The sequence below is a fragment of the Aspergillus niger genome (assembly GCF_000002855.4).
Source record: "Aspergillus niger supercontig An08".
NCBI classification, from domain to species: domain Eukaryota; kingdom Fungi; phylum Ascomycota; class Eurotiomycetes; order Eurotiales; family Aspergillaceae; genus Aspergillus; species Aspergillus niger.
Genome location: NT_166524.1, coordinates 1,046,460 through 1,074,442, shown reverse-complemented (window position 1 = coordinate 1,074,442; position 27,983 = coordinate 1,046,460). Strand labels below are relative to the sequence as shown.

Here is a 27,983-nt window from a genome sequence, read left to right as displayed (position 1 = left end):
CTGATGCTCTGGTGGAGTCAATGCGTGATTGATAAAGTCGCCGATATCCCCTCTCACTCCCCGCCTTCTCCTGAGACAGATTACCATTGTATTGTCCCCTGAGTTCATCTCTGCTTTCTGACACAAGTTGTGGTGTCGACTTGTCTGGGTATTCCCGGTATAGCTTCACTCGCCATTCATTTTCGGTAAGTGAGCATTCTTTGTGCTCCCATTGTCTTGTTGTCCTTTTGACAGTCCGAACAAACCCCTTGTCTTACTTCCCCTCTTTCTTTTCCTTCTTCTTCTTCTTCCTCCTTTATAGCCATTGATGAGCCCCGAGTATTATTCCCTTGCATACATGCTCATAAACAATAGGTTTCTCTTCGCTGGGAACTATATATCCCATCAGCACACCGAATTGAACCAGATGTCCACCCACATCCTCACGCAGGACAGATACTAAGACACACTCTCCAAACATCTCAATCCCAACCCTAGTACTACAACAGTTCTCCGTCACCAAAATGAGCACCATCCCAAGCGTCCACATCAACGACAAAAGCCCCATAGAGGAGCACCACCAACACGACTCCACCTCCACCTCCCCAACAACCCGCAAATCCCTGCATCAGAACATCTTCGGCAAGCTACGACCCCTCCCCTTCCAATACCACTGGACAGTCTGGTACGACCGTCACACCGACGCCCCAGCAGCATCAACAGCAACCGCAACAGCAGACTACGACTCCCGTCTATACGTCCTGCACGAGGATGTCGCCGACATCGCCACCTTCTACCGCGTTTACAACAACTACCCCTGGGACAAGATCCGCCTGCGCGACACCGTCCATATCTTCCGCAAAGGCGTGAGACCCGTCTGGGAAGACCCCGAGAATCGGAATGGGGGGTGCTGGCGCTTCCGTGTTCCGAAGAGTAAAGCCCAAGCGTTCTTTCATGAAATTGCTATTCTGTGTATGGCGAATGAGTTTCAGGCTGTTTTGGAGAAGGGTCAGTCATTCTTTTCCTTCTTTCATCTGTTCTGTTGTTCTATGGTCTAGTAGATACACAACGGGTAAGTTTGGGCCATACACTAACAAGACAATGGGGGAAATATAGAACACGACCACGTCCTCGGTGTCTCAACCTCCGTCCGCTTCAACTCGCATCTCATCTCCGTCTGGAACAAGCTCGGCTCCAACGACCGGTCTATCAAGGCTCTCGAGAAAACCATTATCGATCGATTATCCCCTGAACTACGGCCCACGGGGACGGGGTCCACTGCCTACTTTTATAAGCGACATGATGAGAATGATGGGTTTAAGGAGGCTGTGGAGAGGAGTAAGACATGATTTGATTCTTTCTGAGGGTGGTGTGAATAGGCTGGCACCCTAGATAGAGAGAGAGAGGGACTGGGATTTGCTGATATGGAAGGGCTTATGGACCATCTTTGCATGTGCATATGTAGACCTATTAACTGGAAATAGAGATGTTATCTCATTGTCGTATTACAGTATGTTTCTGGTTGTGATTGTGTGAGTGTGGGATGTTTGTAGAATAGATTGGAGGTATGATTTTTATGTCGAACAAGTAAGACTATTGATATTACCTAGTATGCAATTACTTACTCTAGTCGAGATAGTAGTGTTTCTCTATATAGTATACATCACTGAAGCATAGTATACTTTACTTAAAGACCAAGCTATATTCTAGCTAAATAGACAGGTCATAAATGAACTGGCAATTGATGACTAGTAGTATCATGGATAGTAATATAAAGCACTAGCACAAGCACAGTACTTCAAGCCGAGTATTGTTGAAACAGATTGACTACAGAAATTAATAGCCTGTAGAAGAGACATCTGCACCACCCAATAGTATTTAGTCCATAGTAGCAATAAATGTCTATCCATGAAATTCATTACCTATATTACAATGATTATTTCATTTCCATCATCCCTCCCTTTCTTCCACCATCCACCCACCCCATCAAACCAGCCATATCCCATACGCCGCAAGGTATATCACCTCCCATCACTCCTCCGACTCACACTCCTCCGTCTCGCCCTCCTGTCATCCCCCTCCCTGTCTCTCTCTCTATCTCTATCTCTCTCCCTATCCCTATCCCTACCGTTAGTCTCACTATCACGTTCACGCTCACGTTCACCACTACCAGCAGTAGCAGTAGCAGCAGCAGCAGCAGCAGCACCAGGAATATACCGATCAATCTCAACAAAACGCGGTCTATCCCGCTCATCTTTCTCCGCTCGTTCAGGCGATCGCACCCTCCGACGAGGAGACCGGCTCCGACGACTAGTAGGCGGCACATAGCGATCGATATCGAGGAGACTCGGCGAGCGGCGTCGACTGCGCGATCGTCGGCGCGAGCGGGATCGTCGTCGTGAGGACACGGATACGCGGCGGGTGGGTGGGGGAGGGGATTTCTCGTCTTTGGGGGTGGGGTCGGCCTTGGTCTCGGTCTCGGTCGCGGTCTCGGCCTCGATCTCGATCCCGTTCGGTTGTGTCGCGGGGGCGGGCGTCTCTGTCTCTATCTCTGTCTCTATCGCGGACGTCTCTGTCGCGGTCGCGGTTGTGATCGCGGTCTCGGTCACGGTCACGGTGGACGGAGCGGGAGCGTGTGCGGGACCGGTATCGAGGTCGTGAGCGGGACCGGGAGTAGTAGCTGCGGCGGCGGCGGTAGTCGTCTCGATCGCGGTCACGGTCTCGAGGCCTGTCGCGGTCTCTATCCCTATCTCTATCCCGGTCTCGGTCCCGGTCCCGGCGATCTCGGTCTCGATCACGGCTGCGGTCGCGGCGGTAGTCATGGTCGCGGTCACGGTCACGGTCACGATCTCGGTCTCTGTCATGATTACGAGTAGTAGATCTGCTTCTGCTTCGGCGGCTGGGGCGATAGCTCCGGTCACCATATCTGTTATCTCGGAAATCGCGAAGGACCAGTCGGTCATCAGAGTCGCGATTGCGAGGCTGGCTGGATACATCGCGCGAGCGCTCTGGGCGGTCATCATCAAATCGGGAGGAGAATCTCCGTCGTGAGCGACTGCGGCTCTCGTCGCGCCTCTTCGTCCGGGGGCGATCGTCTGCTGTTGATCCGCGTCGTCGATTGGGGTCGGCCTCGCCAGCCGGACTACCTGCCTTGGTCGGAGTGTTGGAGAATCTCGAGTCAGCCTTGGGTCCTTTCGGGGGCGGCTTAAGACCATTCTCGATAGCCTCCGCTTCCTCAAAGTCAAACTCGGGCTTCTGTCGCGCCTTGGCTGCCAATTCTTCTCCCTCCTTTAGTAGAAGTTGTAGCGCCGCCTCCTCCAACGACTTCTCGTCCACTGGGGGTGCCGCTGGCGCAGCTGCAGGCGTGGGTTCCTTCGGTGTGGGCGATTTCTCTTTGCGCGAGTCGCGGTAACGTGGGGAATGGGCGCGGTCAGAGCGATAGCCTGGTGAGCGATCTCGGTAACGGTAACGATCCCTATCTCTATCACGATCTGAATCGCGGTCTCGGGTTCGGCTTCGATCGCGCCAATCGCGATATCTGTCGCGCTCTTCACGGCGGCGGCGTTCGTAGCGTTCCTGTCGTTCCTTTTCTCTCTGCTCGTCAAGCTTCCGCTGCTCTTCGCGGCGCTGTTCCTCGCGCTCCCTCCTCCTGGCCCTCTCTTCTTCTTCTTTCTGGCGTTCCAACTCACGTCGCTTGCGGTCCTCTTCCGCCTTTTTGCGCGCTTCCTCTTCTTCTATCTCCTTTTGCTTGCGCAGCTCCTCCTGCCAGGCCTTTTCGCGCTCGTCGCGTTTCGCTTTCACATGAGCGGCGTAGTCCTCATCGGTCTTGTTCCCTGCCGTTTCCTCCTGCGTGGCGATCACCTCGCCCACTTCATCGCGGCGGATATCGCGCACGGAATCAAGGATAGCCGGTAAGTGTTTCTCGGCTAGCGCATCAAGGGTATGTTCGACAGTTTTGTAGACATCGCTTCGATCAACGGCACCTTCGATCAAGGTTGCAGCCTTTCCACGTTCGCGAGAAAGAAGACCGGGTTCGCGATCAATTTCAGATTCGGCAAGATCGATCAGCAGTTTCGTAAACTCAATCTTCCCTTCCTATATAACCGGGGCGCATTAGCAAACAACACACCCTCACCCAGAAAATGGAACAGCATAAAAAGCAATCAAAGACATAATAAATACCCCATCATGGAATTCAGACCATATCTTCTTCCTTATAGAATCAAACCCACCCCTCTTCTTGAACGCGTGCAGTAAATGCTCAATGGCCGAATGCTGCGCCGCGGACAAAGGCAGCTCATCCGTCTTGAACTTCTTCCGCTGCAGACTGTCCAGATCCATAGAAGAAGCAGTCGTAGGCCGCTTCACGCCTGCAGCCACATCCACCATCTCCTCTGGACCAGCCATGACGAGAGATGTTACAAGCTTGCAACAATAAAAATTTCAAGCCCTGGATAACGACGGCTTTGAAAAAGGAAGCACCGGGGATAAACCCGCAAATGCGGCGCGCAGGGCGAAGGGCACCGCCCGGCAGAAGCAGGCCCCGCGGCGGAACGATAATCCGGACAACAGGAAACGCAGATTGGGAACCACGGCCCCGTGATTCGCCGGGTGTGTGAAGGTCGAACCTCATCTCCGTCGATTCAAGCCCGTGTTGGTCCGCAATTGTTGTCGTGAAGTGAACATTGGAACCTTGTTGCGGCTTCCGATCAATTCCCATTCTTTTTATTCCACATTCCGCCGCGAATCCCTTTTCCTTCCTTCACAAACATGGTTCACAAAGTCCTCTTCTGGGGCGGCTTCGGTATGTTCACCACACCACCCACCCTTGCTATACCAGCACGCACTGCTAGCTAGCTACCTAGCTAGCTATATCTCACCCGGTCCTTTCACATGCAATCAATTGCCATATCATAATCTACATACTAATATCTACTCTGATCAGGCATCGCCGTCCGTCTTTGGCAACTCGGCATCGAAATGCGTCCCATCCTCGCCAAGGAATCCCTCTGGGTGTACCCCCTCTTCGCCGGAGTCGGAGGCAGCTTCGGTTACTGGCTGCAGGGCGTCGAGAACCGTCAATTGAGAATTCTTGCACAGCGCCGGGAAGCTATCCTGGAGAAGCGCCGGAGGAGAGACGAGCGCGAGTCGGTGGGGTTGAGCAAGCCTGAGGAGGCGGGTGTTTTGGCTGCGGCGGCATAAATGAAATGAGATGTTGCAGGATAAAGGATTGTGGAAGGGAGCTAGAGCTGGCCGGAAAACTGAGGCTTTTGTACATTGCGTTTGTTGTGAATTCTATCATATTACATTACACTATACTGTGTCTTCGGTGTGGTTTGTTGTTGGTTGTTCTCGTCGGGGGTCCAGGAGATTTAACCTGGAATTGTGGAAAGTGGTTCGAAGGACTGGGTCTGGGTATCACGCTTACTCGGGTGGATAATGGGATTATGCTGTGTGGCTATTACCAGCTGAGGACTACTAGTAGACGAAGTGGTAGTAGATATCTGTTTCGGTGGTTGATTATATCTCGGAGTAATTGAGGGACTCTGTGTATATTTGATATCTCTGGGTCACTGCCGTCTTGTAGCTGAGATAGATAGCCAGTGAGCAGGTCGATAGTCGAATCAGATAACGCCCTGCTGTTCCGGATGGCTCCTCAGAGAACAACTATAAATGTGCTACGAGACAACTAGTCTCAATACTGTGGTGCTGCCTAGGGAGACACGAGGTAGGGAGTTCTGACAAGAAAGAGACATGGTCTATTTCTAGCAACAGATATTTACTACTGGGTCTATGGCACATACAGCGAGATGATATCATTTCTCATAAACTTATAATGATTTCGGTATATCTTCATTAGAAGCCAAATATCGTATATGTACAGCAAAGACATCTGCCAGTTCAAGCCTTCTCAGCCGTAAACTGCAGCGAAACTTCCCATTTCTGCCCCCCGGATCCGTACCCTCCACCCAACCGGTTCTTGATGAGGCTGGCTATCCGTTCACGCAGTCGCACAAGGTTCTCCTCGGTTCCGGAAACTCGGAGCTTCAGGTTAGCCATGCAGAGCCCGTAATGAACCTGCCAGAACCGGGCATCGTCGACGCCGTAGACGCAGGGATCGGCCTCGATATCTCGGATCACCTCGGACACCCCCGGTCCGGAGTAGGACATGAGAAGCATGGATCCTAGTGTTTTCACTAGGCGCACTCCGATAACACACATGGAGATGGAGATCGTGCTAGAAAGTAGAACATCCAGCCAATTGTAGAGCTTGATGGAGACGAGGGGCAGTAAGAGGAGCAGCGTGGAGCATGATAGCGTCAGGAAATGGGACGGGTTACTTAGAACCGAGGGCAGTGACTCAATGTACCCGAACCGCATCGCCTTTCCTATCCTTCCATGGTTCTTGAGACCGATGGCAGATATCAATGTTGATGAGATGGCCAGCAGAGCGGTGAAATCCACACGACCGAGGGAGACACGTTCGTGAACATGAGTATGGTGAGGTTCATGACCGGAAGACTCCAGGAAGTGTTGCAGACTATGGGAAATGAGATCCATCCCCATGAATAGCAAGAGTACGCACATGGCGAACCCTGCAAGTACTTCTGCGCGCTCCAGACCGAACGGGTGTCGCACACTGGATCGCTTCCATACTTCAAAGTTGCCCAGGATGTCGACAGCAACGCAGAGCAATGCGCCGATTGAATCAAACAGTATCAAGTGCGACAGAGCCGTCATAGCCAGAGACCCATGGGCACTCCACAAGGTATATGCGGCAACAGACATATGGCAAACGCTCCACCAGAACCGGGTGGTCTGGTCCTTGGACATACTGGAGCGATATTCTTTGAACGTCGGTATGGGCAGCGAGTTGGGCAGAGCCAGAGGCGCTCGTGGGGGCGGTTCTAAGAAGATCTGATGCGAAATGCTACTGTGCTTATATTTGTGTCCACGTCGCTGGCCAATGTTCTACGTCGCATTGGCGGCTCCATTAGTATAATCAACTCCAAGGTGGAAGTAAGCAACGACTCACAGACTTCACGACCGGACTCTTCGCCATAGTCGTAGTCTTGAAATTGAATGGTCCTGCTGAAGCATTGTCGCTCTGATCACTCGGCTGTAATGCGTCTGCTGGGCTGAGGTTGAAACCCGCCCGTGTAGGACTCAAGCGATTGGCATCACTGGGATCTAACGAGCCCCGCAAATTTGGAAACGTGTCCCTCAATGGTGATAAGGAGTCTTTGTCTTGGAGCCGGGGTGACTGGTTCGAAGTGCTAGGGGGATCATCCGCGGGAGGCGTCGGGGTGCGCGGAGGAATAGGGATAGGGAGATTGGATGCCATGTTCAGATGACGACAAGAGCTGGCACCCGCGCCGAATGGCCTCGGTGCTAGCTCGAAGAAAGTCGCGTTACACGTGCGAAACACGCGCAAAAGTGTATAGAGGTGAAGTATGGAGACAAGCAAGGGCCTGAGGTCGGGAATGTTGCGGGATAGCCTTATCACTCCAGGCCTCGTCGGTTGGCCTTCGGCCCCATCCGCGGTGGAGAGGGGAGCTCACCGCCCGGCGCATTCCCATAGTGGTACTATGCATCGCTGTGCAACTTGTATAGTTGGCGGGGTGCCGAAATGACAGAGACCCCCAATTTCCTACTACTTGATAGTATAGGCACTAGGGGTACGCTGGTACTGGATTCAATTTATACACCCCGTTTATGGATCTTATACTATCTGCTTCAAGTACGTGAGACTTCTGCTGCAGTGCCTCAATCGCAGGCCCCATCCCTCATTGAAGACAGTAATTGAGCCTAAAAATACAATCCGTTTGCTTCTATATGACCACTTAAGGTCATGGAAAGCCAATAATAGTGATATTGTATATTCTTATAACCGCAGACAGCCTTCTGTTGAATAAAAGGGCCCGCCGATAGCGGCATGACGTAGCCAGCTCTCTAGACAGTCATTATGTGGTGAAAACATAACCATCCACACACAGCAATCACACCCAATGAAACCCAAGACAAAGGAAAACAGTTCAAATGACTTAACAATCATAATAAAATCGACGCCAGGCACAGAAGCGGCGGCGCGCATATAATCCAAACCCAGACTTGATCCATCCACCCATCCAAATACTTCATGACTCAAACACGCACTCACACATATCACGCTTACTCCTCATCAATGGTAGCCTTGTAAGCAGCCTCGTCCAAAAGTCCGTCCAACTCCGCGACATCGTTCACCTTGATCTCCGCAATCCAGGCGTCACCCTCGGGGCTCTGGTTGATGAACTTGGCATTGTCGTCCAGCACAGCATTGCCCTGCGTAACAGTTCCCGAGACAGGAGAAAGGACGTCCGAAGCGGACTTGACGGACTCCACAGCACCGACGGGCTCACCGGCGCTAACCTCCAGATCAACCTCGGGGAGCTCAACGAACACAACGTCACCAAGGGACTTGGCAGCGTATTCAGTAATGCCGATCTTGGCTACAGAGGTAGAAGAAAGCGTTAGTAATTAATTGAGTGTTGTTTGGCCGGGAAAGGGCTGTGGTAGACGAACCAGTCTTGCCGTCAGCGGCGAGCTCGATCCACTCGTGCGACTCGGTGTACTTCTTCAATTGAGCTGTCGGGGGTCAACCATTAGCTTTGCATTGAATATAGGAGGTCTGAATGCCCTCATGCGACTGAGATCAAGGGGGTTGCTCACAAAGTGGGCTCTGGGAGAAGCTCCGGACACTTCCCCGCGGGAAACTGGCGGGTGCGGCCCTGCAGACGGAAGAGAGGGGGAGCTTCTGCGACAGGACGCGAGAAGCGAAGGGGCGGAGGGATCTGGCGGCGAAAGACATGGTGGGTAGCTGGATTTGAGGGAGAAGGAGAGAGAGAGGAGAGAGTCTGGAAATGTGAGGAAGTGTGGGTTGAATTGGAGAGAAGAAGAGAAGAAGGAAAGAGGGAAGTAAATTAAATATGAATGACGGAGGAGAGAGCGATTCCCGGCGCTGATAGCGGGCGCCAAGCCGGGTGCTGATAAGGAAGTCGAGTTCGAGCCTTCGCAAAAGACCTTCGGAAAAATCTCATCCCCTTCCAGTTCCGTGTTTGGTTCTCCGTCGTCCTTTACGTTCCCCGACGCTATTTTCACAGTCCAGACCCCACTCTACCTTGTCGGCGCCATGTTGTACGAACTGATCGCTGTTGTATGTTTCCTGGCGATTTCTGTTGGATGACTTTCACTATATGCTTTGGATCGATGCTAATTGATGAGTGCAGGTCCGTCCCGGTAGCCTCCAGGAGGTTAGAGAGTACGTGCCTGCCGACCCTATCTGACCACCTCATATCCTTACGCAACATCCTACTATCGCAAAACCATCATTATCCACGAATCTTAACTGACAGACGACAGTATCGCCCGCAATGCCGGCATCCAGGTCCTCCGCTCCGGCGGCGTAGTCCGCGGATTCACCAACTGGGGCACCTTCCGTCTGCCCAGGCCCACGACGAAGCATCAGGCCCGCTACAGGGAAGGCCACCACTTCATCATGCGCTTCGATGCCTCCGGTCCCGTGCAAGCGGCTGTCCGCAGAACTCTTGGTCTCGATCCCCGGATGGTTCGGTTCTCCGTTGTCAAGTTGGGCGACAAGCTGGAGGAAATCAAGCACGTCGATGGCAAGGTTGAGTGGAACAACAACCGTAGCATCTCCGAAACGTTTTAATTGTGTTTTGAATGTGATGTGGATTGGTTGCAGCTTTGCGATTGTTCGTCGTTTGGGACATGGAAAACGATTTAATTGTCAATGTATTATCTATGGGATGGGTTTCTTTGTATATCATATCAGCATTATCGGCGCATATACCTTATTTGGCAGATTTAGTCAATAAAGATGGTGATCTGTTTCTTCTGCGGCAGTTTTGTCATTATGCGTTCATGAAGGTTGAGCATTGGAACATCCTAGGATCAGGGAAATACTCCAAATGATTGGATGATCATCAATGACCTTTTGAGGAGCAGTTCTCTATATTTTAGAGAAAATCTGTGATATGCTACAAACTCCCAGTCTATCGGTAATACTTGAATCCTTCCCGGGGTGGGTTACACAGCACGGATCCTTGAAACAGCGATATACACAAGGAATGGAACAAAGATGATCCAGACCTACTGCAAGAAATCACTCTGAATAAGATAAAAGGGTAAGCGGCATAGCCTTGCCATATGGGGTGCATACCAGGAACGGCACTATGTTGATCATCGAATATGCTTCACGGGTAGCCAACCAACTCCGCCCGGTCAGCCGAGGCTCTGGTGAACCATGTCGGCTAATGAGTAGTCAATCGATAGACTCAAGCGCCGACATACGATCCCACTTTCACCCTTATCATTCTCCCATGTGAAGAGTAAAGGGGCGCAATCTCAAACATAACATTCCTGCCGTTGCACTGTACAGTGGATATACACATTGAAGCACTCAGACATCACAGTCATTACTGGTACATACATCCCACCCGGCGCATACCCCTCACGCAGACACCACCACTATCAACGACTTCATCAGCAGCAGCAAATAAGCGCAACCATACACCCTCCCACATTGTACATACACACAATGCATGACCCAACATCCAACGCAAGCCCATCCTCCTGGGCAGAGCTCATGGCTCTCCGCCGCCTACCCAACCCACCCAGCAGCAGTACCACCGAGCCAACCGAGCGATTCGAATCCATAGCACCACCCTACCCACCGGGCAAGGAACTCGCGCCTTTGGCGGACATGTCTACGCCCAATCCGCATACGCAGCCTCTCAAACCGTAGAGAAGGGGTTCGTGATCCACGTAAGTACCCCCCCTTCCTCACACGCAGAAAGAGAGCACAGACTAACGCCAACACCACCAGAGCGTAAGCGGAACATTCATCCTAGGAGGCCTCCTAGACGTTCCATACGAGTACACAGTGCGCCATCTGCGCGACGGAAAGATGTACTGCACGAGGTCCGTGGACGTGCGACAAGCGAACCAGATCTGTTTCTCGTGCTTATGTTCCTTCAAGCGGGGGGAGAAGCAGAGCGGGTTTGCGCATCAGCCTGCACCTGTGCAGGAGCGATATGCGTCCATTATCTCTGGAAAGAGGGCGGAGGATTACCCCGTTAGTCCGAGCGTGGATGCAGATTGGTGGATTGAGGGGGTTAAGGCTGGCGATTTGACGGAAAGGGAGTTCCCTGGGGTGGATGTGCGAAAGGTTGATATGGGGACGTTCAATCAAGGGGAGGATGTGAAGAGTCATCCGGAGAGGTATCGGCAGTTGGCGATGTATTCGATCAAGGGACTTCCGGTACTTGGGGAGGAGGAAAGGAGGGTGAGGGAGAGGGAGGAGGCGGGGGAGTTTGATAATTTGTATGCATGTGCGCATATGTATGCTTGTGATAGGAACTCGTTGTTGTTGATTCCAAGGGCGTTGGGGGAGACAACGTGGTCGTCTATGGCGAGTTTGATGCTTACGGTTGTGTTTCATGAGTTGGGAGAGGCATTGCGGATGCTTGATTGGGGTTCTGAGGGAAATGAGGGCGTGGGGAAGAAGTGGTTCATACAGGAGGGGTGGACTCCTAGGTCTGCGGAGAATCGGGCAGTTCATGAGAGTTGGTTGTGGACTCCGGATGGGAAGTTGTTGGCTACGAGTTATCAGGATAGTTTGTTGCGGTTGACGAGTTCACGGGGGAAGCTTTAACCTGATTGGTGTAGACAGCTTTTTTAGATGCATTGGGGACAATGTACAGGGGTCATTCGGATACAGTGAATTATATAGCTGATTGCAGTTGTCTATAGATTTTAAACTGAATACTCCTAATAATGAAACCATATCTACTAGGAGAATCATCTAGTTTTGAAAGGGTGACTTGAATTATCCTTGAAACAGAACATGGCCTGTAGAGTCAAGGCACTAGTATACAGGACCGTAAATGTCGACACATTGTAGTCAATAGAAATCATTCGGCAGCTGTATGGGAGACAAGTAATCATAGAAATAGTCGGTTCCGCGGCACGACCTTGACTCACTTCTGGTAATTGTGCGCTAGTTATACCTTGAAAACAAGCGTATCAATGTACCCATCCTATACAGTAGTCCGATATCAAAGGAAAGCTAGCAACGGAATAGCAGTCAACCAAATTGAGCAGTGAACTGCTAGTATCCAATTCTAGCTATATCTTCTTCACGTAATCCATGCTCGATATGGCTTCTGGTTAACCCGCACGTTGTATGCACATAGACGCTCGAAGTGGTGCGTCCGACTGTCCACCCAAAAAAGATTAAGGATTGTATAACATCTGAACTCTGATTCGGCCAAAGGCGGTTGTTTTTGGAAGGTGCTTGGGTTCTGGCGAATATCTATGAGCCCAAAGGCCATGTACATTCTCGGTTTAGTGGATCATTCGAATAGTAAACTCTTCTTGATTGACATGGTATCCTTGTCAATGCAATCCAAGTTCATGTAGGTCTTCACCACGATTTCAACCATCAAGTCGCTGGAGTGGTAGTAGTAGCTGTTGGAGTGCAAATATATATAAAGGCCCATTGGCTACCGCAAGGAAGGTCTGCATAACCACCAGTTTTAATCACAGGGCCAGAACCTGCTCAGATCTATCACAAACATCTTGATAATTTGCGTGTCTTGCTATTAAAGCAGCAATAAGTAGGCTTATACCACTTAAGCCTTCCATTATATGATGATTGTAGTCAAGTGTTAGCTGTAATCACATCGACAAGCAGTAGTAGGAAGTCTCAATGAGAGAAAGACCAGTGTGGCAAATCGTCTCATCTTATTTACTGCCCCCTGGGTCACCGTACGGCCTAGAGGTAGCAAAAGTGATGGATGTGCAATGGTGATACCAATTTGTGGTGTTCACTCTCTGTCACAGTGCCTGTCACGTGGTCGGGATGCCCGATGACGTAGCTGCCTATTTCAGTGCCGACCGAGATCTTCTCTCTTCGTGTCTCTCCTCCCCTGCGTCCAATCCATCCATATTACGGAGGTAGTATCAGTTAGCCGTTCAACTACTCGAACTTGAAAAAGGGAAATGTGCCTTCCGGGTTATCCGGTATGATACGATGAAGAAGACGCTGCTCCTAGTGTTTATCCATGGCTTCAAGGTACCGTGCATGCTCCACCCACTCTCAGCCAGCCCGTCTCCCTCGTTTGAGGCTGCACGTGCATGGACCCTGCGGAAGTGTATACTCTGAACCTCACTAACGCCCTCAGGGAGATGATGATACGTTTGGGGAGTTTCCAGGGCGCTTTTGTGCTCTAATTAGTCGCGCCCTCCCCGCTGTCCAGGTTGTCGCCACTGTTTACCCGAAGTATGAGACCCGAGGCGAACTCAAAGGATGCGTGAGTAATTTTCGGGAATGGTACGTCTAGTAGCTCATACGATAGTCTTCCCAAGAGATGGAGCGTGCCATTGACCATCATAGGCTTCAGAACAAAGTCATCGACCTGGAGGTCTCGAATCGAACGGCTTCACCGACAGTTGATCCTTCGGTACATGTTATTCTGCTCGGCCACTCTATGGGTGGGATAGTGGCTGCTGAGACCCTTCTTCTGCTTGCATCGGAACAGCCAATTCCTGCACCCTCTTCTGCACATTCTGCAACCGACACCCTAGTGGATTCTGAATCTGCGGTGGGGGCGCACTCTTTCATGTTCCCTCACATCCAGGGTGTTATCGCATTCGACACCCCCTTCCTAGGGATTGCCCCTGGTGTCGTATCGTATGGTGCAGAAGGCCATTACCGAAATGCCACTACGGCGTACACCGCGATCTCAGAAGTTGCTGGCTTGTTCGGCCTGGGTGGCGGTAACTCTTCGAACAAGGCAACTTCTACCGACCAGGAAAGAACTTCCAACAAGAGCCTACCTCCTTCGGGTCCTAGCTCGTCTTCAAGTGCAGATGCTGCCGCAACACCATCATGGCAACGATGGGGCAAATATGCCATGTTTGCAGGAGCTGCAGGAGCACTGGCTGCGGGCGGGGCGGCCGCAATGTATTCACAGCGAGATCGACTGACGGATGGCTGGGGCTGGGTATCATCCCACCTGTCATTTGTCGGCTCTCTAGCACGACCTTCTGAATTACGGAGGCGCCTTGCACTCCTTGCCGAAGTCCAAAGGGACCGAGGTATCGGCTGCACTAATTTCTATACGTGCTTGGGCAAAAATGCAAGTGATCTAGTGGAGAACAAGAACGCTGGGACTTCGTCGTTCAGCCAGAAGATTATACGCTCCAAAAATCGCACTTTCTGCTCGCTTCCCGCGGAAGTGGAAAGTCCGGCGTCTTCCCAGCAAGACATCCGATGGGCCAGGGCTGTGAACGATAAAGCTGCAGACGAAATCAAAGCACACATTAGCATGTTCTTGCCGAACGAGAATCCGGCCTTTAATTTACTTGTGTCCGATGCATGCAAAGTGCTGGTGGAGTCGGTTGACAAGGGCTGGTACGCCACGGCCACAGGGCCAATTGAAGAGGTGGACGGGAACATGCCTCGGTCCGACGATGACCGTAGCAAAGACCAGACTGATAGCGGATTTATGGACGGGGACGACGTTGTGGTCGTGGAGTGAAAGGGGAAAAGAAAAAGAAAAAGAAAAATAAGCATGAGACATGAACGCACTATGACCCTTCCAAAACCAAAGCATATAGCCAAACGGAGTGTCTTGCCAAATCAATACCTCAGCGCAGTCCCCCGAAAGCTGCATCGGCCTAATTCTCCAATCAACGAAGCCAAGAGGAACAAGGATTTGATTTCTCTCATCGAAATCTCTGCAGTCGACTGATGCGGATTATTCCACGTAATCTGTTTCACCCGCTGCAAGGATCTGGGTTAAACAGACGTGTGGCTGAAGGTCGAGGGTCCGATCACCTCAGCCAGTACTATTACTTAGTACGAGACTCACTAGCGACGGAGACGGAGACGGAGGAGATGGGGGCGGGGCCAGCCAGCCAGGCAGCTAAACAGAGAATCGCCTATGGAAATACAGCACATTCCCCCCCTCCCTCCCCCTGATGGGCATTTTCTAGGCCAACTACACTAGGCCCTAAGGATTTTCCCGACAGTCGTGGAGCTTTCCCGTTCCGAGTGACCGGCCGGCACTTAATAGTCTGGCTCTAGTGGGCTTACCAGGAGCTGTCGGATTTGATTTCCACTGGCCAGCAGCGCAGCAATGTTTCAATCTTAGAATGTACGATTTTCCCCTCCCCTAGAATCTCAATCAGACCACTAACTTAAAGTTCACCGTGCCCCATGTAGTATCTAGCCCACCGAATCCTTTTACTTCCAGAATGGGAAAAGGGGTCCTTCTTGGACGTAATTTGAGTGATATTATGATTTCATGTTCCTCGTTATTACATACGCTGTCTGGAAGCTTCGCAACAAATCATACAAAATCCTGCACAATTAAAGACAAGAGAAATGCATCATGAATAAGATGTGTAAGATATCAAACAAATGTGTCAACAGATTAAAGGTTTATCCGGCGCGGGGCACGATCCTCAGTCTCTTATTTGACGACAGCGGAGAGCCGATAGCGGGACCAAAAGTAGAAAAAGTGAATGTTGGTAAAAGATCACGCGTATCTTTCAATTCCACTCACATTTAAGGCTCTTTATTGGGCCATAAGACAGAGATCGGAAATACCGGTGAACGTCACAGACCAAACTGATAGTAGTAATAATGGTGAGAAAACAGAAAAGGCCAAGATGAAAACCTAACTTTCGCTCTAAGGGTACCCACATTGCCGATTTATGCTTAGATTTGATAATGATTGCATGAGATTGCAGCAATTAGAGTTACACTAGGAAACACGACAGGCAGTCGTTCGGAGACGGGCGGATGGAAGATGCAATTTTGGCGTGAGAGTGGGCCGCTGAAGGAAGGAATAACTCAAAGTCTTAGGCCACTAGTTATGGCCGTGATAGGTCGACGTCCGATGATGATACATGCTCCCGGCATACTCCGAATTTGCATCAGCGTAGTAACCTGTCTGCCGGCGATCCTCATCCGGGAGGAGTTCCTTGACCTCCCAAGTGTTGGGCTTGATCCCGACGGAAAACTCGAGATCTTCTTTCGTAATGTAGTCCCAGAACTAGACAGGGGTGCGTGTCAGAAACCTTGCAGGGTTTTAGTCTTCTGGAACAATGATGGAAATACGTACCTTGTACACCATCATGACCGCCAAGAGGTTACAGAACGTGGCGAAGAAAAGACCGTCCATGTAATGTTGCACGCTATCGCAGATGGTGTCACTGAATGCGTAAAGGAGCACCTGACCACAGATGAAGACCACAAGACCAAAAGCGATGTGACCGAGAGGCCAGCGGTCCTCAAGGGTGTTCATTACCAGTAACAGTGACATTACCAGATACACGGCGATGCAGATGGCGTTCAGGATATACAGAACGACAAACATGCCAACTGTGTTAGTGGGACCCAGGCCTCCCCATGACTTGAAGGTCGCGAGAGAGACAAGGAAAGAGATGACAAACATCGCCGCGGAAGAAAGCCGAAGAAGCCAGACTGAAAGGATTGTTCCGTCTTCGTAGAGTTGGAAACCAACAAATCCGTTGATGAGCAGGGATGTGCATAGCGCCGACGCCAGCCCATTTTGCACTGCTGCAAAGTATGGAAATGGGCTACTTCCAGGTGGAACAACCCCTGCATCAAGGATCAGGGAACATAGGGTCAGAGCCATATAAATGTAAAAGAACGTAATAATTTCTTTGCGACCTGTGATAACATGATGTTGGTAAATGATGTTCGGTTCTCGGGGGGGCCACTTGACTCCAGCACCGCGACACATAGAGACATAATGTGAGGACACTTACCAACAGCAGTGAACTTGGACCGGATATGCAAAATCATAATCACGGTCATCCCCAGCGCGATGATGTGCAGGAAGCAGGAGGCCCCTTCGAAGATGATGGTATTGGCCAGTTCAATGTTTCGCGCATAACAGTTTGGTATGATGCCCGTCGAGCCCGATATTGAAGATGGTGGACCCACCAGGGAGCAGAGCGGCAAAGGAGCCTTCTCGCATAACGAATCGAAATCGCCAAAACCCATCTTGAATATCACACACACACACCTGGACTCAACAGACGAAAGAGGGTTGTGTGATGTCCGATTGTTTGGGTCGACTGATAACCTGCACGAGATGGGCGGATCCAACCGGTCTCCACAACGACGGGCGGGTTTCCAGATGAGCCAAAGAGCACGACCCCTCCTTTTACCGGAGGGCGATCACAACGAATGACGTGGCTGTTGCAGCGACAGCAGAGCAAGATCTGAGGATGAGCAGCACCGATAGTATATCGCCGAGGAACCTATCGAAAGCGACAGGACCACGATGCGATTGGGTCAACGAGGGAATGAGAGGGGGGGAGGGGGAGATTGTGGGAAAAGATCGCTGGGCGCTGAACTGCCAGGATGAGGCAGGATCACGGGGTGCACTAATGCCTGATCGGGATTCAGGCTGGGGGAAAGGGGAGCCGTTGCTAGTTTGGGACTAGCGCATCTCCCCAGATGCGGTTTTACTTTGTGTAGAACGCCGCGCTAGCTACAATGGGAAGGTTGTTGATAGTGCTATTTTTTTTTAGTCCGGGATTGGAGTATCTATGCCATGCAGACTAACGATGATGTAGCTAGGCTGCGTTGGCCAGTCGTAGATAGATAACTAGCAGGATCGCTACAAATTTAGGTACGGAGAGTCCTTAGTGCCTGCACTAAAGTACTCTGGAATTCGGCGTTTGTCCGTTTCCTTAATGGCCTCCGTTCGTACTTCTGTGGCTGGTATAGAGTACTGTATGTGAAGCGATCGAGGATGTGGTCCGCGGGTTGTATGGGGCAGTAGTAGTACTAAAGTAGGAAGTAGACCCCAGTTAGATGCATAAGTCAGTAGCAGTAGTTTGCCTGTAGGTACATGTAGTACATATGGCCCACTCTTCGATACACGGCCCCTTGATCTCAGAAAGGCCTTCTGTGAGCATCTCGGGAAGATCGCAGGGTACTTCAGATTCTCCCTTTTTTCATTAGCCGAAATATGGGTTAAATGGTGCCAGGCAACAATCCCGGCCTCCCCGCGGTATTATTGACCAGGGTGAGGAAATGAGGGGAGAAAGTCGGGATTATACTAGGTGGAGGATATAGCGAGTGAGAGTGATTGAGTGAACGAGAAAGAGTTACTGTTGGAAAAAGAAGGAAGAAAAAAAAAAAAAAAAAGAATTGAGTGCGATGCATGCATGGCCCCTCATTATCCTCCTCCCCGCCTAACCTCCGAAGTCCAACTCGGGAAATGCCGAGCTTGGACCTCTTGCCGGAACGCTGTCAACGATGCGCCGTGGTTCTGACTCGCAAACCACCAGGGAACTCCTTTTAGCCCCGCACACCATCCTATCTCGGGCTTGGATCAAGCTCCCCATCATCATTAGGCGGACACCTATTGCGGCCCCTTCGGCCCTCTCAATGTCTCACTAGTCACTAATACCATAGTTCTCTCTCACAGGTGCTGCTCTACACTCCGTTCAAATGGGTCTTGTTACCTTCCATTTGGGTTCCCACTGGGTTAATCTATTCATGCTCCGTCCCGGCTTTCCCCCGTCAAGCAAACTACCACCTTGCTCTGTCCCGGTCACGTAAGGCAGGCGACACATCGAATCACATTTGCCGAGGACAGGAAAGTCGATTCTTTCGCCACTTGTACCCTGGTCTAATGGGTGAAATTCGATTGCTTAACCCAAAATACTTGCCAACGCCTCCCTGGATTGATGGCAGATCTGTATAAAGGGAAATAAAGAAATTGGGGGAACAAAAAAAGCAAAGAAAAAGGTAGGGGGAAAAATACCTCACACCCCTTTGCCGATAACAGTCTCCCGCTAACCGCTTAACTAGGTTCATACCCGTTTGGCAATGGGCCGAGACTCTCTGCATATGGGACCATCTGAGTGGGCACTTGTTCCCTACTTGTGTGCCTACGGAGAGCACCCGATCCTTCCATGATAGTCTTGTTGTTTCTCACCTGCCAGCAAAGAGTAGCGAGTTACCAACGCCAATAACTGAGGTGAGAAGGATCCCACTATGTTCTTGGCACCGTTGCTCCCCGATCTCCCGGAAGCTTACGCATACGATACCAACAATTAACGGCAAACCGGCGTGAGTTCGGTGCAGCGGCCATTCTGATTACCCATCGAGCAAGGGTAGCAAATTTCGAATTGAAAGCTTATCATGGCTGTACCAAAAAGCAGCACTATGGTGATTGCGAGTCCTCTGCATGGGTGGTCTCTTGGCCTTCTCTCCAATTGCAATTGGTCTTGGTTAATGTTGGACTTCCTGTAGGCTGGCGCAAGGTTCCCTCTGACTGAGAACATTCCTTTACAGGCTTCCGCCGTATCGCTAGGCCTGCACTGCCGCCACATGTGGCCGAGTCTAGTCGGACATCTGGTCGGAGCTACATAGTGATGGTGGTGGCACCATGCTGTGAAATTACCTTGTGGATAAAGTTATTAATGGGATGGAGCTGACAATAGGACAAGCAGTTGCAGGTTGATCGATGTAACAGTGAAAGGGAATTAAAGACGTCAGTCAATCCAAAGCAGCAGGACGGGCCAGGCACCATGATATTCCGCATTGCCCAATGATGATCCACTATTCTGACGAACTAACTTACGATTTTCCCCATACCCGATATTGGCTAATGCATCTATCTGGCTATCCCGGGATGAGTAGAGGCTATCTCTGTTAGCCAATTGGAGCGACTCCCTGGAACGGGTTTTGTTGAAGCACGGGCTTAGATTTTTGCAGACCGAACAGATTCACAGCCCCTTCGTGTTTGCAGGGCCCTATTTCTGACTGAGGCCCAAGCAAAGAATTATGATTTTTTTTTTCCCCTAAAGTCTCACCAGTACCTATGCATGAAGATCCTAGTTAGCGCCACGTGCAAGTGAAGCATCAACGGCTGCGAGGGACCGTGTCGATCTCCCATTGACCCGATCAATTCGCGGCAGATGGGGCTTCGCATCGCGGTGGAACGGTATCCGCCGGTGCTCCTTCAAAGTTTGTAGTTGCGACAACATGGTTGTCCTTAAAGGAGATTGATGCGCTTTCAATGGATTCGGACCCGCATCGGGACAGGGACTTGCGGTACTCAAGGTTTGCTCCGGACGGCTTCAACGGCCCTGAGGTTCCTGGAGCGGGTCTATAATAAAAGGTTGGAATTGATTAGAAAAAAAAGAAAAGGGAATAGATGAGAACCTAAATTGATTTTGTTGGGCACACCTTTGACATTTTCATTTTGATTTGTATTTTTTGATTGTTTTTATCCTTTCCTATTTTCTTATTGGGGAGAGCAGAAAAAAAGAATAATTAAAGAATAATTATTTTTGAAATTAAATTGTATTTGGCTCTTTTTTTATTATTCTTTTTTCTTTTTTTCTTTCGTTCCCCCTGTTTAACCTTGCTGCAACGGGGCTTGTGATGGGCCTTAAATTCCTATCCCTGGTGCTTGCATGACAGGTCCTACTACTGCCCACCATGAAGTGGGATATATTATTCCAGGTCCAGGTCAATTTTTGAAGGTCGACAACAGCTTCTTGAGAAACTGTCAAGCACGAGCCTTCGTCAATGCTCCAGATAAATTCTAAATCCTTCCACTGCTTCACATCCTCGTCCAGCCCGAAACTCATCTTTGGCCTCCCCGCATACAGCAAAGCGCCTCTGTCTGATCGAAGCTCAATCGACTGCATTCATCATCATTGCACTGCGTTTCCTGGCCCGTTGAAATCGAAACTTGAGGAACATGTGCAATTATTTTAAAAACTATTACATCTACAGTTCCTGTCGTGACCCGGCTGCACATTTCATCCGGACGTCAGTCGATGGAGCCAAAGACACCAAATGCTCACAGAGTCCGCATGACAGGTTCATTGTGGTGGTTGGGAAGTGTATGCTCTGTCGTCAATGAATGGCATCAACCATGAATCAATCGCGAGCGGCAACGACAGTGCGACCTTCCTTTTTTGGCCTGGAGCGACGGTCCTCTTCCCAATCCAAGCAGGCGCATCTTGGCTTCATTACCTCCGGGGACTATATCGGAGCCTACCTGACGCTACACTCTTCATTACGACGCCTTCATGTCTTCCATCTTAACTCTGGCTTATTATGCCTTCTATACGATCCCGCTTTGCGGATTTTCATGTTATTTTCGCTTCTCCTGTGCACATATCGTTGATCCTGTACTTTCATTTCTTGCTTGTCTTACTCATTACTGATATCAAGGCCCTTAAAAGGCCAAGCCCGGGTTATGATACTGCGGATTTGGGTACCGTTATATGCATGGCGCTTGGAGGAGTCCAAAAGAGTGTCCGGTTTGATAGATTGCTTTTACTAATACCTTACTTTTTGTGTCTTTTATCTCATTTTTTTACTCCCATCCTTCTCTTTGAACACTTACCGTGTTGCTTGATTCCAAAAATGAAGCTTGTTTTTCTTTGCTGCAAACCAAAGAGCAAGGCGACGTACCCATCTGTCGTGGCCGTCGGGATTCGCAGAAGGAGAATACTGCGCCGATCTAGAAATCGCACAGAAACTACAGAGGGCATCACATGTTCTGCACATGTGCTTCTTCGTTCGGAACTTTTTGAAAGAACGGATGAAACCATTTGCTCCGGATACAGAAACCACGGACGAGTAAGAGTAGCGGAAGAGTTGTCGAGACGCTACACAAGACCCGCCATGACCTGTGCGGGTTCAGGTTGTCCTGCTCGCAAGGTGTCCAAATTGGGGGCGCTAGGGACAGCTAGCTAGTTATCAACTCACCATGGACTCTGACGCAGAGGCCTGCAACGCAGCCCGTTGCCTGCCAAGAAGGTATCGTCCTGCACCTACTGGGGGGACAGATGGAGTCTGTGCTCCTCCGCCTCGACAGCGACCGGCCGAAAGGTGAGCTCCAGTGGCCCTCTAGCCGGGCGGGTGGTTTTTCCTAGCACCCCAGGCTATTGCCTTTCTTCCTCCACCTCCGCAGACGTTGCGAGGGGGGTTGCACCGATTTCAAGGTTCTCACCGGGACTATGTGACGTTTGCAGTTCACGCTCGCCAATACAAGCAAATGCGAAAGCGGCTGGAATGCATTTCTCCACTGGCTGCTTCAACTTTCCGTCAAACAAACAGCAGTAGATCATTCCAAAAAGAAAAACATGTATCTCTTTGGCAACGGAGGGGAGGGGAGGGCAGACAGAGAAACAATGACGACAAACTCCACGCTAGTCGGTACATCCCATCTCCAGACCAATGTGGTCCTCGAGCGGCCTGCATCCGTGACAGACCGTGGTTACACATTTGCCGGCACGCACGACTGGCGCTAATCAGAATATTGCATGAGATGGTGGAGATGCCAGATTGCTAACCAACATTGTCTCGGGTGGAGATGGTGGGAAATTTTGGGCCGCAGCCATTGATATTCCCGCAGTCCCAACGACTATCGTGGTCGGCTACCGCAATTTGTCATGAGCTGGTGAGAATAATTTGTCTCTCGACGAATCACTGGTCGCCGAGCGGTGCTAAAGGAACCCTTTTCTCTGCCTCAGCCCACCTATAAGGGCTAGTGCGCATGGATTTCCTTCCAACACAGAACTTACTCTCGGGCCGATGATGCATTTGCTGCAGGGCATGCAGGCGGTCGCAGGCCACTATTCCTGCCTTGCTCCGTATACGGAGTAGTACGGTCGGTTCGACAATTCCAGGCAGTCATGCTACAAAGACGAGACAGGAGAGGAACCAGCGGCTCGGACGGAGACTGCGGAGCAACAACCAAACACCCATAGGACCTCAGCCAACCCAGGGACCAGAGCCAGCGAGTGTTCCTACTTCACTCTACAGAGGGGAATTGATTAGTACCTTGCATGTACCCCAGCGAGGAACAACAAGGTGGGAGGGCCGAGACGGATCAAAACGGATGCGCAATTTCGTGCTACTCACGATTAGGCGTGGACGCCTCGACAACTCGCCAAGTGGCAGCATAGTACTTTCAGACGTCGTGACAAGATCGAACAAACAGTTTGTGAAGGGTTGTCGATCACATCGTTTCCATTCCTGCTGCTGTATGACCTAAACAACTATTATTTCAGCTTGACTGGGATAATCCTTCTAAAAATTTTCTGAACCAAGAATTTGTTTTACTTTTTCTTTTCCATTTTTTGGAGTCTTTCAATCCATAGAATCTCGCAATTTGATTGTTACTTTTTCTTTTCCTACAATTCTATTTATTTCTTTATTCGATTTTCCACCCCCCTCGCTCTCCACTTTCACTTCCTTTCCGCGCTTTCACTTTTCTTTTCAATTTTTAATTCTCTTATGGTTTTTTCCAATATCTTACTTTTTTTTTTTCTTTTTTTCTTTTTTTTTTTCTTTTTCCTCTTTTCCTTTCCTTTGTTTCCCCTCACCCTCCCAACCCCTCCCCTGCCCTTTGTTCTGTGTTCCCCCCATTTCCCATTTCCCTTCTTTGTTCAGCTCCCGTCCCTAGAATGCCCTATGCTCTCTATCATAGGACGCAAACCAGGGAGTCCGGCATAACTCTGTTGTCCGTCCACCACTCATACCGCAGATATGGGGGATTCTCGAGACGAGCGCGGAGGATACCCAGTCAGCTGCATCTCCTAATTCCTAACAGTCTTCCGGTGTCAAGACCGCCCTCGACTTCCGAATTTCTCCCCACGTCTGTTCCGAACCTATAGATTATATTCCGAAAAAAAAAAATATGGGCTGGACCGCGGCTTGATTACCGGAATGAGTAGGAGGCCTATCAGGGCCACCATGGCATGACTTTCCTAGACCGGAGAAGATACAAAGTAGAGCAAGCATCGGGGGTTAGAGGCAAGCAAGCAGAGCCGGTAGTTCACCCATGCAAGTATGACCTCATACCGCACTGGGTCCTAGAGAATTGATTGTTTGCTTCAAGATGGCCGGAAGGTCTTGGGGGTAAGGCGGGCTGGAAGTCTGTTATTATAGCTGGGAGTCGGTAATATTATTTTAACTTCTGAGCCGTGCCACGGTACTTTAATGTTAACGGGACTCGCCCTGCCCATCCAACCGTCTAGCTCTCTATCTATCCACCCGATGTGGATGCTGCTCCCTCTCGGCAAAAGAAACATCCTCTGAGGGACGCGTCGCCGGTGCAGTTCCCCAATCACCCTGGATCCAACGGCAAGGAATTATCCGACGGGTAGTGAGGGGGCGGGGGAGTCTACATGCGTTCTTAAGTCTGTCCGTCATCTTCGCTCGTCGTCGAAGGTCGATAAGGTTGCCGGACAGGCTTGGCCCCAGTCGGCACGGCGCTCCCATCGTGTCTGGCTGAAACGCACCGCGAAGGAATACAGTGGGGGGAAGGAAAATGAGAGGGGAGGGAGGCAGATAGAATGCGAAGCAAACATCGACCCGAGAAAAAAAAAAAGGATCTAGTTAGAGCATGGCAATAATATTACGTCCATTATTACAGAATAAATAGCCAAGACGTTCGACGGGAATTTAACGGCTCCCGGGGAAAGTACCGATCAAAGTACCTTCAACTGCCCAAGCCTGGTGGTTCGCTTGGGTAATTGCATCTGATACTGCCACATACTTACCCAATTGCTATAGTGCGGCGGTGATTGCTGGAGAATTTTACCGTCTTCGTCTCGTTCTTCCCATTTCCTCTTCATTATGTCAGTAGTAGTAAATGGCGCGCAACGACGGACAGAAGACCTTGCAGGGCCCGGCTTACAGACCGTGGCCCTAGATCTTAAAAGCCACGTAAGGCGCATAATAGCACTAAACTATGCTGTTGAAACAATACCGGTATTTATGAAAGGATTCTTATCTGCATCCCGTTATTTCAGCTGTCGCCTGTCTCGTCAGTCTCCCTCCCACTTACATCATCTCAAGGAACACACCGAGGGCGAGACCCTTCTTCTCTTTACCCGAGCTTCACTTTCACCTTGGATCGGGTAGTCGTCACCCCGGGTCTCAATCCAACAGAACAATTCTAGTTGGTGGTCAAGGCCACTAACCAAGAACAGTACTACCCGAGCTGGTGGAAGGGGCTGGAATCCACCAGCCATAGCAATCCATCCCCACTTCAGATGTGAGTCCTAAAACTGGACCTCTGACTCCAGACATCTCGACTTGGTAGGCGGAAGCACTTGGCCTTCCGCCCAATCCCCTCTCGAATAGAGCAACTGCTATCAAAGGATGCGACAAAGCAGATCAAATGTCTTTTCTCCCGTTCTCCGCTTCAACATCCAGCCACTCCGGGTCCATCCCAGCAATTGCAGCCACGGATCACATTCCATTCTGTACCAAGGCTCCGAGGCACGGGCAGTCCGGGCCGAATCCGAGCCAGAAATCATGTCATCTCATGCATCGCCATGATCTATCCGACCGATGATAGTCTTGGCTCTTTAATCAAGCACGCTTGGCAACGATTATCAAGCCTACGGACTCCTCCGGGGCTTTCTGCTAAAGTGCATCGGTCACTGCACTCGGTCCTCTGCAGGTGAGCGTTGGCTTCTTTCCAGCTATCGCCTGTGGAGCCAGCAGGGTGCGCCATTGTCCATTACTGGTCCAGTTTCCGCCGGGAGTCAACATATATTAGACTACATGACTAGGCGGGAAGCTGTTCTTCTGCTAACGTTATAGTAGTTCCGTTAGTCTAGCACTGTCCAATTCCTCGTCTGCCTGCTTATCTCTGCATTGATTAACTAACGGTCATGGCAGGGGTCGGACCGGCTGCTACTGCTGCTTTCGCCATCGGTTACCCCATTGGACCCCTGATTCATCGACGAATCATCGAGCTGTCTCGGAGTTGGGTGTTGATTGATTGCCCGAGATTTTGTCAAGTCCGTTATCTAGCACATATTTGGGATTTGTTGAGCAAATTAAGGTCCTTTTGCTGGACTTGATTCGCTGATGGTAATTCCCATATCCCAGCAATGTGCTTGTCACTTTGGCCTTATTCGGTGATGTCTCTTACACTAGAGAGTAGATGATAATGCGATCAATACCGGCTTACCCGTCATGCGGTATGCTACTATTGTAGGTCGACTCCGGGACTCCTCTTCTCTTATCTCAACCAGGCCGATAGGGAAGACCTTCCATCTATCCGGGACACTGAAAGGGAACAGCCAGTAAGTAGCTTCGGAGATACTTGGCATGCATAAAGACATTGACTACAGGGAACATATAACGGACTTCTACATTCCTTGCTTGAGGCCAGGACTGCGTCTATGACGTGCGTGGAAGTTTCCATGCTTGTCCTATTGCGATCTCTCGTCACGAGTGAGTTGCTTCTAAAGCTTGTCGATGCGCCACAACGGTCATGCTAGGTATTATGACAGATGATTGGGCCAATGCTTATCCCCGGCTGACTGCCGAGTGCATTACCGAAGTCAAGCTTCCTGGCGTAGCAAACAATGAATAGTGGCTTAACGGCAATTAGGTCATTCAGGGGGATCTGCGACCGTTGGCGTCAAGCAGCCGGGTATAGTATCAGGTAAAGTCTGGGTAGGATATTTAGGTAGGATAAGGTGGATATATACTCACCCGGACTATCGGTGGCTGTGAAGGGTGGATCTTGAGTAATAGCTGAAACAGCAATAAGATGGCAGGGATGGTTCGGAGTTCTCGGTCCTATGTTTGTATAGTATCCACTATAGTGTCCACTACAGTGAGACTAGCGATATGTAGATCCGTCATGAAGTTTCAGGTTTGGTCAGATCAGCACTTAGCATCACGCAATCAAATATAGAGGCATGTTGCCGGTCTTCTTCTCAGTATGTGCCATAGGTGCAGAAGTATAGTCTGAATGGGCTACAAGAGGGGACTCAATCAATATGCCGTCAAAGAGCACACAACATCTGGCTTGAAGAACTGGCGTCACCTGATCTGGGATGACTGACTACTTCACGGCTACACCTCTTCTACTCATCCTTCGCATGCAGCCCGATCCTTCCAGTCCGTTCCCACAACAGTTTCAACAACTGGGTCGTCAAGGTTACAGTTCAGGAAGCATTCTAGCCGTCAATTGTCGACTGCTCGAAGTTATCTTGCCTTTACGTCTGTTATGGCTAGCCTGGAAAGGTTGGCGATTCAGAACCAGCAGGTGGTCTGGGAGCATTCTTCTAAGATAGGTATCCATTGCATTAACAATCCTTCATGCAGTCTACGAGGCATAATGGCATGTGAAAGACGGTGAAGGTAAGTTTTTTAACCAGCCAGATCACTAGGATATACACATCCCATTATTGTGAGCGTGCGAGGACCTCTTTGGATGATGATCAGTATGGAGTAAATTATCGGACAAACGGGCTCATATCACTTACTGATACTCTACTGAAGAATACAGCTGATGCAGATCTTGCTTACAGGTCTATCTTACGCGATGAAACACTCACAGATCTGCGACCTTCTTCGATACAATTCGTCCATAAATCTGTCATGCGTCTAATGCGCTTAGACCCAGGTTGTGCTTGAGCAGTACTTTCTTTGCCTGGTCATGCAACCAGGTCTCCATGCTATCTCCCCATGTCAGTTGGGGCGGGGGTAGCTGCATCTGCCAGCATGTATCAAGCACACCTCGCTAAGCATCGACTTGGCAAGTCAGGCCCGAGCTCCATTCTAGTCACCAGCAGTACGCTATGCAGCGATAGCACTGAAGCAGGGCCTACTGTGTCGCCCTAAATCCAGCACGTCTGTTCGTATCTGCAGCAATGTCGAACATGAGTGGCAGTTTAGCATGGGCTAGGCTAGCCGCGGTAGCCAGGTCATTTGGAACAGCTAGCGCCAACATGACACCTACATGCGTAGCATGCACGTCCTCTTCCTTGCTTGTTAGTGCGGGGGTGCTATGACCCTAGCCACATCATGCTCTTTGCGTGTCTTGAGTGCAGGACGGTCAGTATCTGGTGGATGACTAGCAGACTACATCGGAAAACTCTTGATTCGA

The 27,983-nt window shown here is 50.3% G+C and overlaps 11 protein-coding genes across 11 annotated transcripts; 7 read left to right on the top strand and 4 right to left on the bottom strand.

The window, feature by feature from the left end:
• Positions 1 to 503: 503 nt before the first annotated feature.
• On the top strand, positions 504 to 1,693 carry An08g04430 (uncharacterized protein; the record flags this gene model as incomplete). The annotated part of the gene is made up of 5 exons (XM_001392524.3): positions 504 to 987; positions 1,096 to 1,317; positions 1,464 to 1,489; positions 1,533 to 1,544; positions 1,673 to 1,693. 5 exons carry the CDS (start codon positions 504 to 506, stop codon positions 1,691 to 1,693), a joined length of 765 nt encoding a protein of 254 aa, XP_001392561.3.
• Positions 1,694 to 1,857: 164 nt separating this feature from the next.
• On the bottom strand, positions 1,858 to 4,386 carry An08g04420 (uncharacterized protein; the record flags this gene model as incomplete). Its single annotated transcript, XM_059749002.1, has 4 exons — positions 1,858 to 1,881; positions 2,028 to 2,836; positions 2,901 to 4,074; positions 4,162 to 4,386. The coding sequence occupies 4 exons, from the start codon at positions 4,384 to 4,386 to the stop codon at positions 1,858 to 1,860; spliced, it is 2,232 nt and encodes a 743-aa protein (XP_059601194.1).
• Positions 4,387 to 4,749: 363 nt separating this feature from the next.
• On the top strand, positions 4,750 to 5,181 carry An08g04410 (uncharacterized protein; the record flags this gene model as incomplete). Its single annotated transcript, XM_001392522.3, has 2 exons — positions 4,750 to 4,783; positions 4,925 to 5,181. The coding sequence occupies 2 exons, from the start codon at positions 4,750 to 4,752 to the stop codon at positions 5,179 to 5,181; spliced, it is 291 nt and encodes a 96-aa protein (XP_001392559.1).
• Positions 5,182 to 5,880: 699 nt separating this feature from the next.
• An08g04400 (uncharacterized protein) lies at positions 5,881 to 7,324 on the bottom strand (the record flags this gene model as incomplete). Its single annotated transcript, XM_001392521.1, has 2 exons — positions 5,881 to 6,951; positions 7,016 to 7,324. 2 exons carry the CDS (start codon positions 7,322 to 7,324, stop codon positions 5,881 to 5,883), a joined length of 1,380 nt encoding a protein of 459 aa, XP_001392558.1.
• Positions 7,325 to 8,151: 827 nt separating this feature from the next.
• Positions 8,152 to 8,827, bottom strand: An08g04390 (uncharacterized protein; the record flags this gene model as incomplete). Its single annotated transcript, XM_001392520.3, has 3 exons — positions 8,152 to 8,468; positions 8,542 to 8,604; positions 8,689 to 8,827. 3 exons carry the CDS (start codon positions 8,825 to 8,827, stop codon positions 8,152 to 8,154), a joined length of 519 nt encoding a protein of 172 aa, XP_001392557.1.
• A 321-nt stretch (positions 8,828 to 9,148) lies between these two features.
• An08g04380 (mitochondrial 37S ribosomal protein bS6m) lies at positions 9,149 to 9,688 on the top strand (the record flags this gene model as incomplete). Its single annotated transcript, XM_001392519.3, has 3 exons — positions 9,149 to 9,172; positions 9,246 to 9,277; positions 9,379 to 9,688. 3 exons carry the CDS (start codon positions 9,149 to 9,151, stop codon positions 9,686 to 9,688), a joined length of 366 nt encoding a protein of 121 aa, XP_001392556.1.
• An 888-nt stretch (positions 9,689 to 10,576) lies between these two features.
• On the top strand, positions 10,577 to 11,846 carry An08g04370 (uncharacterized protein; the record flags this gene model as incomplete). The annotated part of the gene is made up of 4 exons (XM_059749001.1): positions 10,577 to 10,661; positions 10,721 to 10,803; positions 10,865 to 11,654; positions 11,791 to 11,846. The coding sequence occupies 4 exons, from the start codon at positions 10,577 to 10,579 to the stop codon at positions 11,844 to 11,846; spliced, it is 1,014 nt and encodes a 337-aa protein (XP_059601193.1).
• A 1,226-nt stretch (positions 11,847 to 13,072) lies between these two features.
• An08g04360 (uncharacterized protein) lies at positions 13,073 to 14,582 on the top strand (the record flags this gene model as incomplete). The annotated part of the gene is made up of 3 exons (XM_001392517.1): positions 13,073 to 13,114; positions 13,224 to 13,372; positions 13,436 to 14,582. 3 exons carry the CDS (start codon positions 13,073 to 13,075, stop codon positions 14,580 to 14,582), a joined length of 1,338 nt encoding a protein of 445 aa, XP_001392554.1.
• Positions 14,583 to 15,917: 1,335 nt separating this feature from the next.
• An08g04350 (uncharacterized protein) lies at positions 15,918 to 17,080 on the bottom strand (the record flags this gene model as incomplete). Its single annotated transcript, XM_001392516.3, has 3 exons — positions 15,918 to 16,103; positions 16,173 to 16,744; positions 16,843 to 17,080. The coding sequence occupies 3 exons, from the start codon at positions 17,078 to 17,080 to the stop codon at positions 15,918 to 15,920; spliced, it is 996 nt and encodes a 331-aa protein (XP_001392553.1).
• Positions 17,081 to 21,827: 4,747 nt separating this feature from the next.
• An08g04340 (hypothetical protein) lies at positions 21,828 to 22,371 on the top strand (the record flags this gene model as incomplete). The annotated part of the gene is made up of 3 exons (XM_059749000.1): positions 21,828 to 21,877; positions 21,907 to 21,949; positions 22,093 to 22,371. The coding sequence occupies 3 exons, from the start codon at positions 21,828 to 21,830 to the stop codon at positions 22,369 to 22,371; spliced, it is 372 nt and encodes a 123-aa protein (XP_059601192.1).
• A 4,557-nt stretch (positions 22,372 to 26,928) lies between these two features.
• Positions 26,929 to 27,511, top strand: An08g04335 (hypothetical protein; the record flags this gene model as incomplete). The annotated part of the gene is made up of 3 exons (XM_059748999.1): positions 26,929 to 27,143; positions 27,200 to 27,229; positions 27,406 to 27,511. 3 exons carry the CDS (start codon positions 26,929 to 26,931, stop codon positions 27,509 to 27,511), a joined length of 351 nt encoding a protein of 116 aa, XP_059601191.1.
• Positions 27,512 to 27,983: the final 472 nt, after the last annotated feature.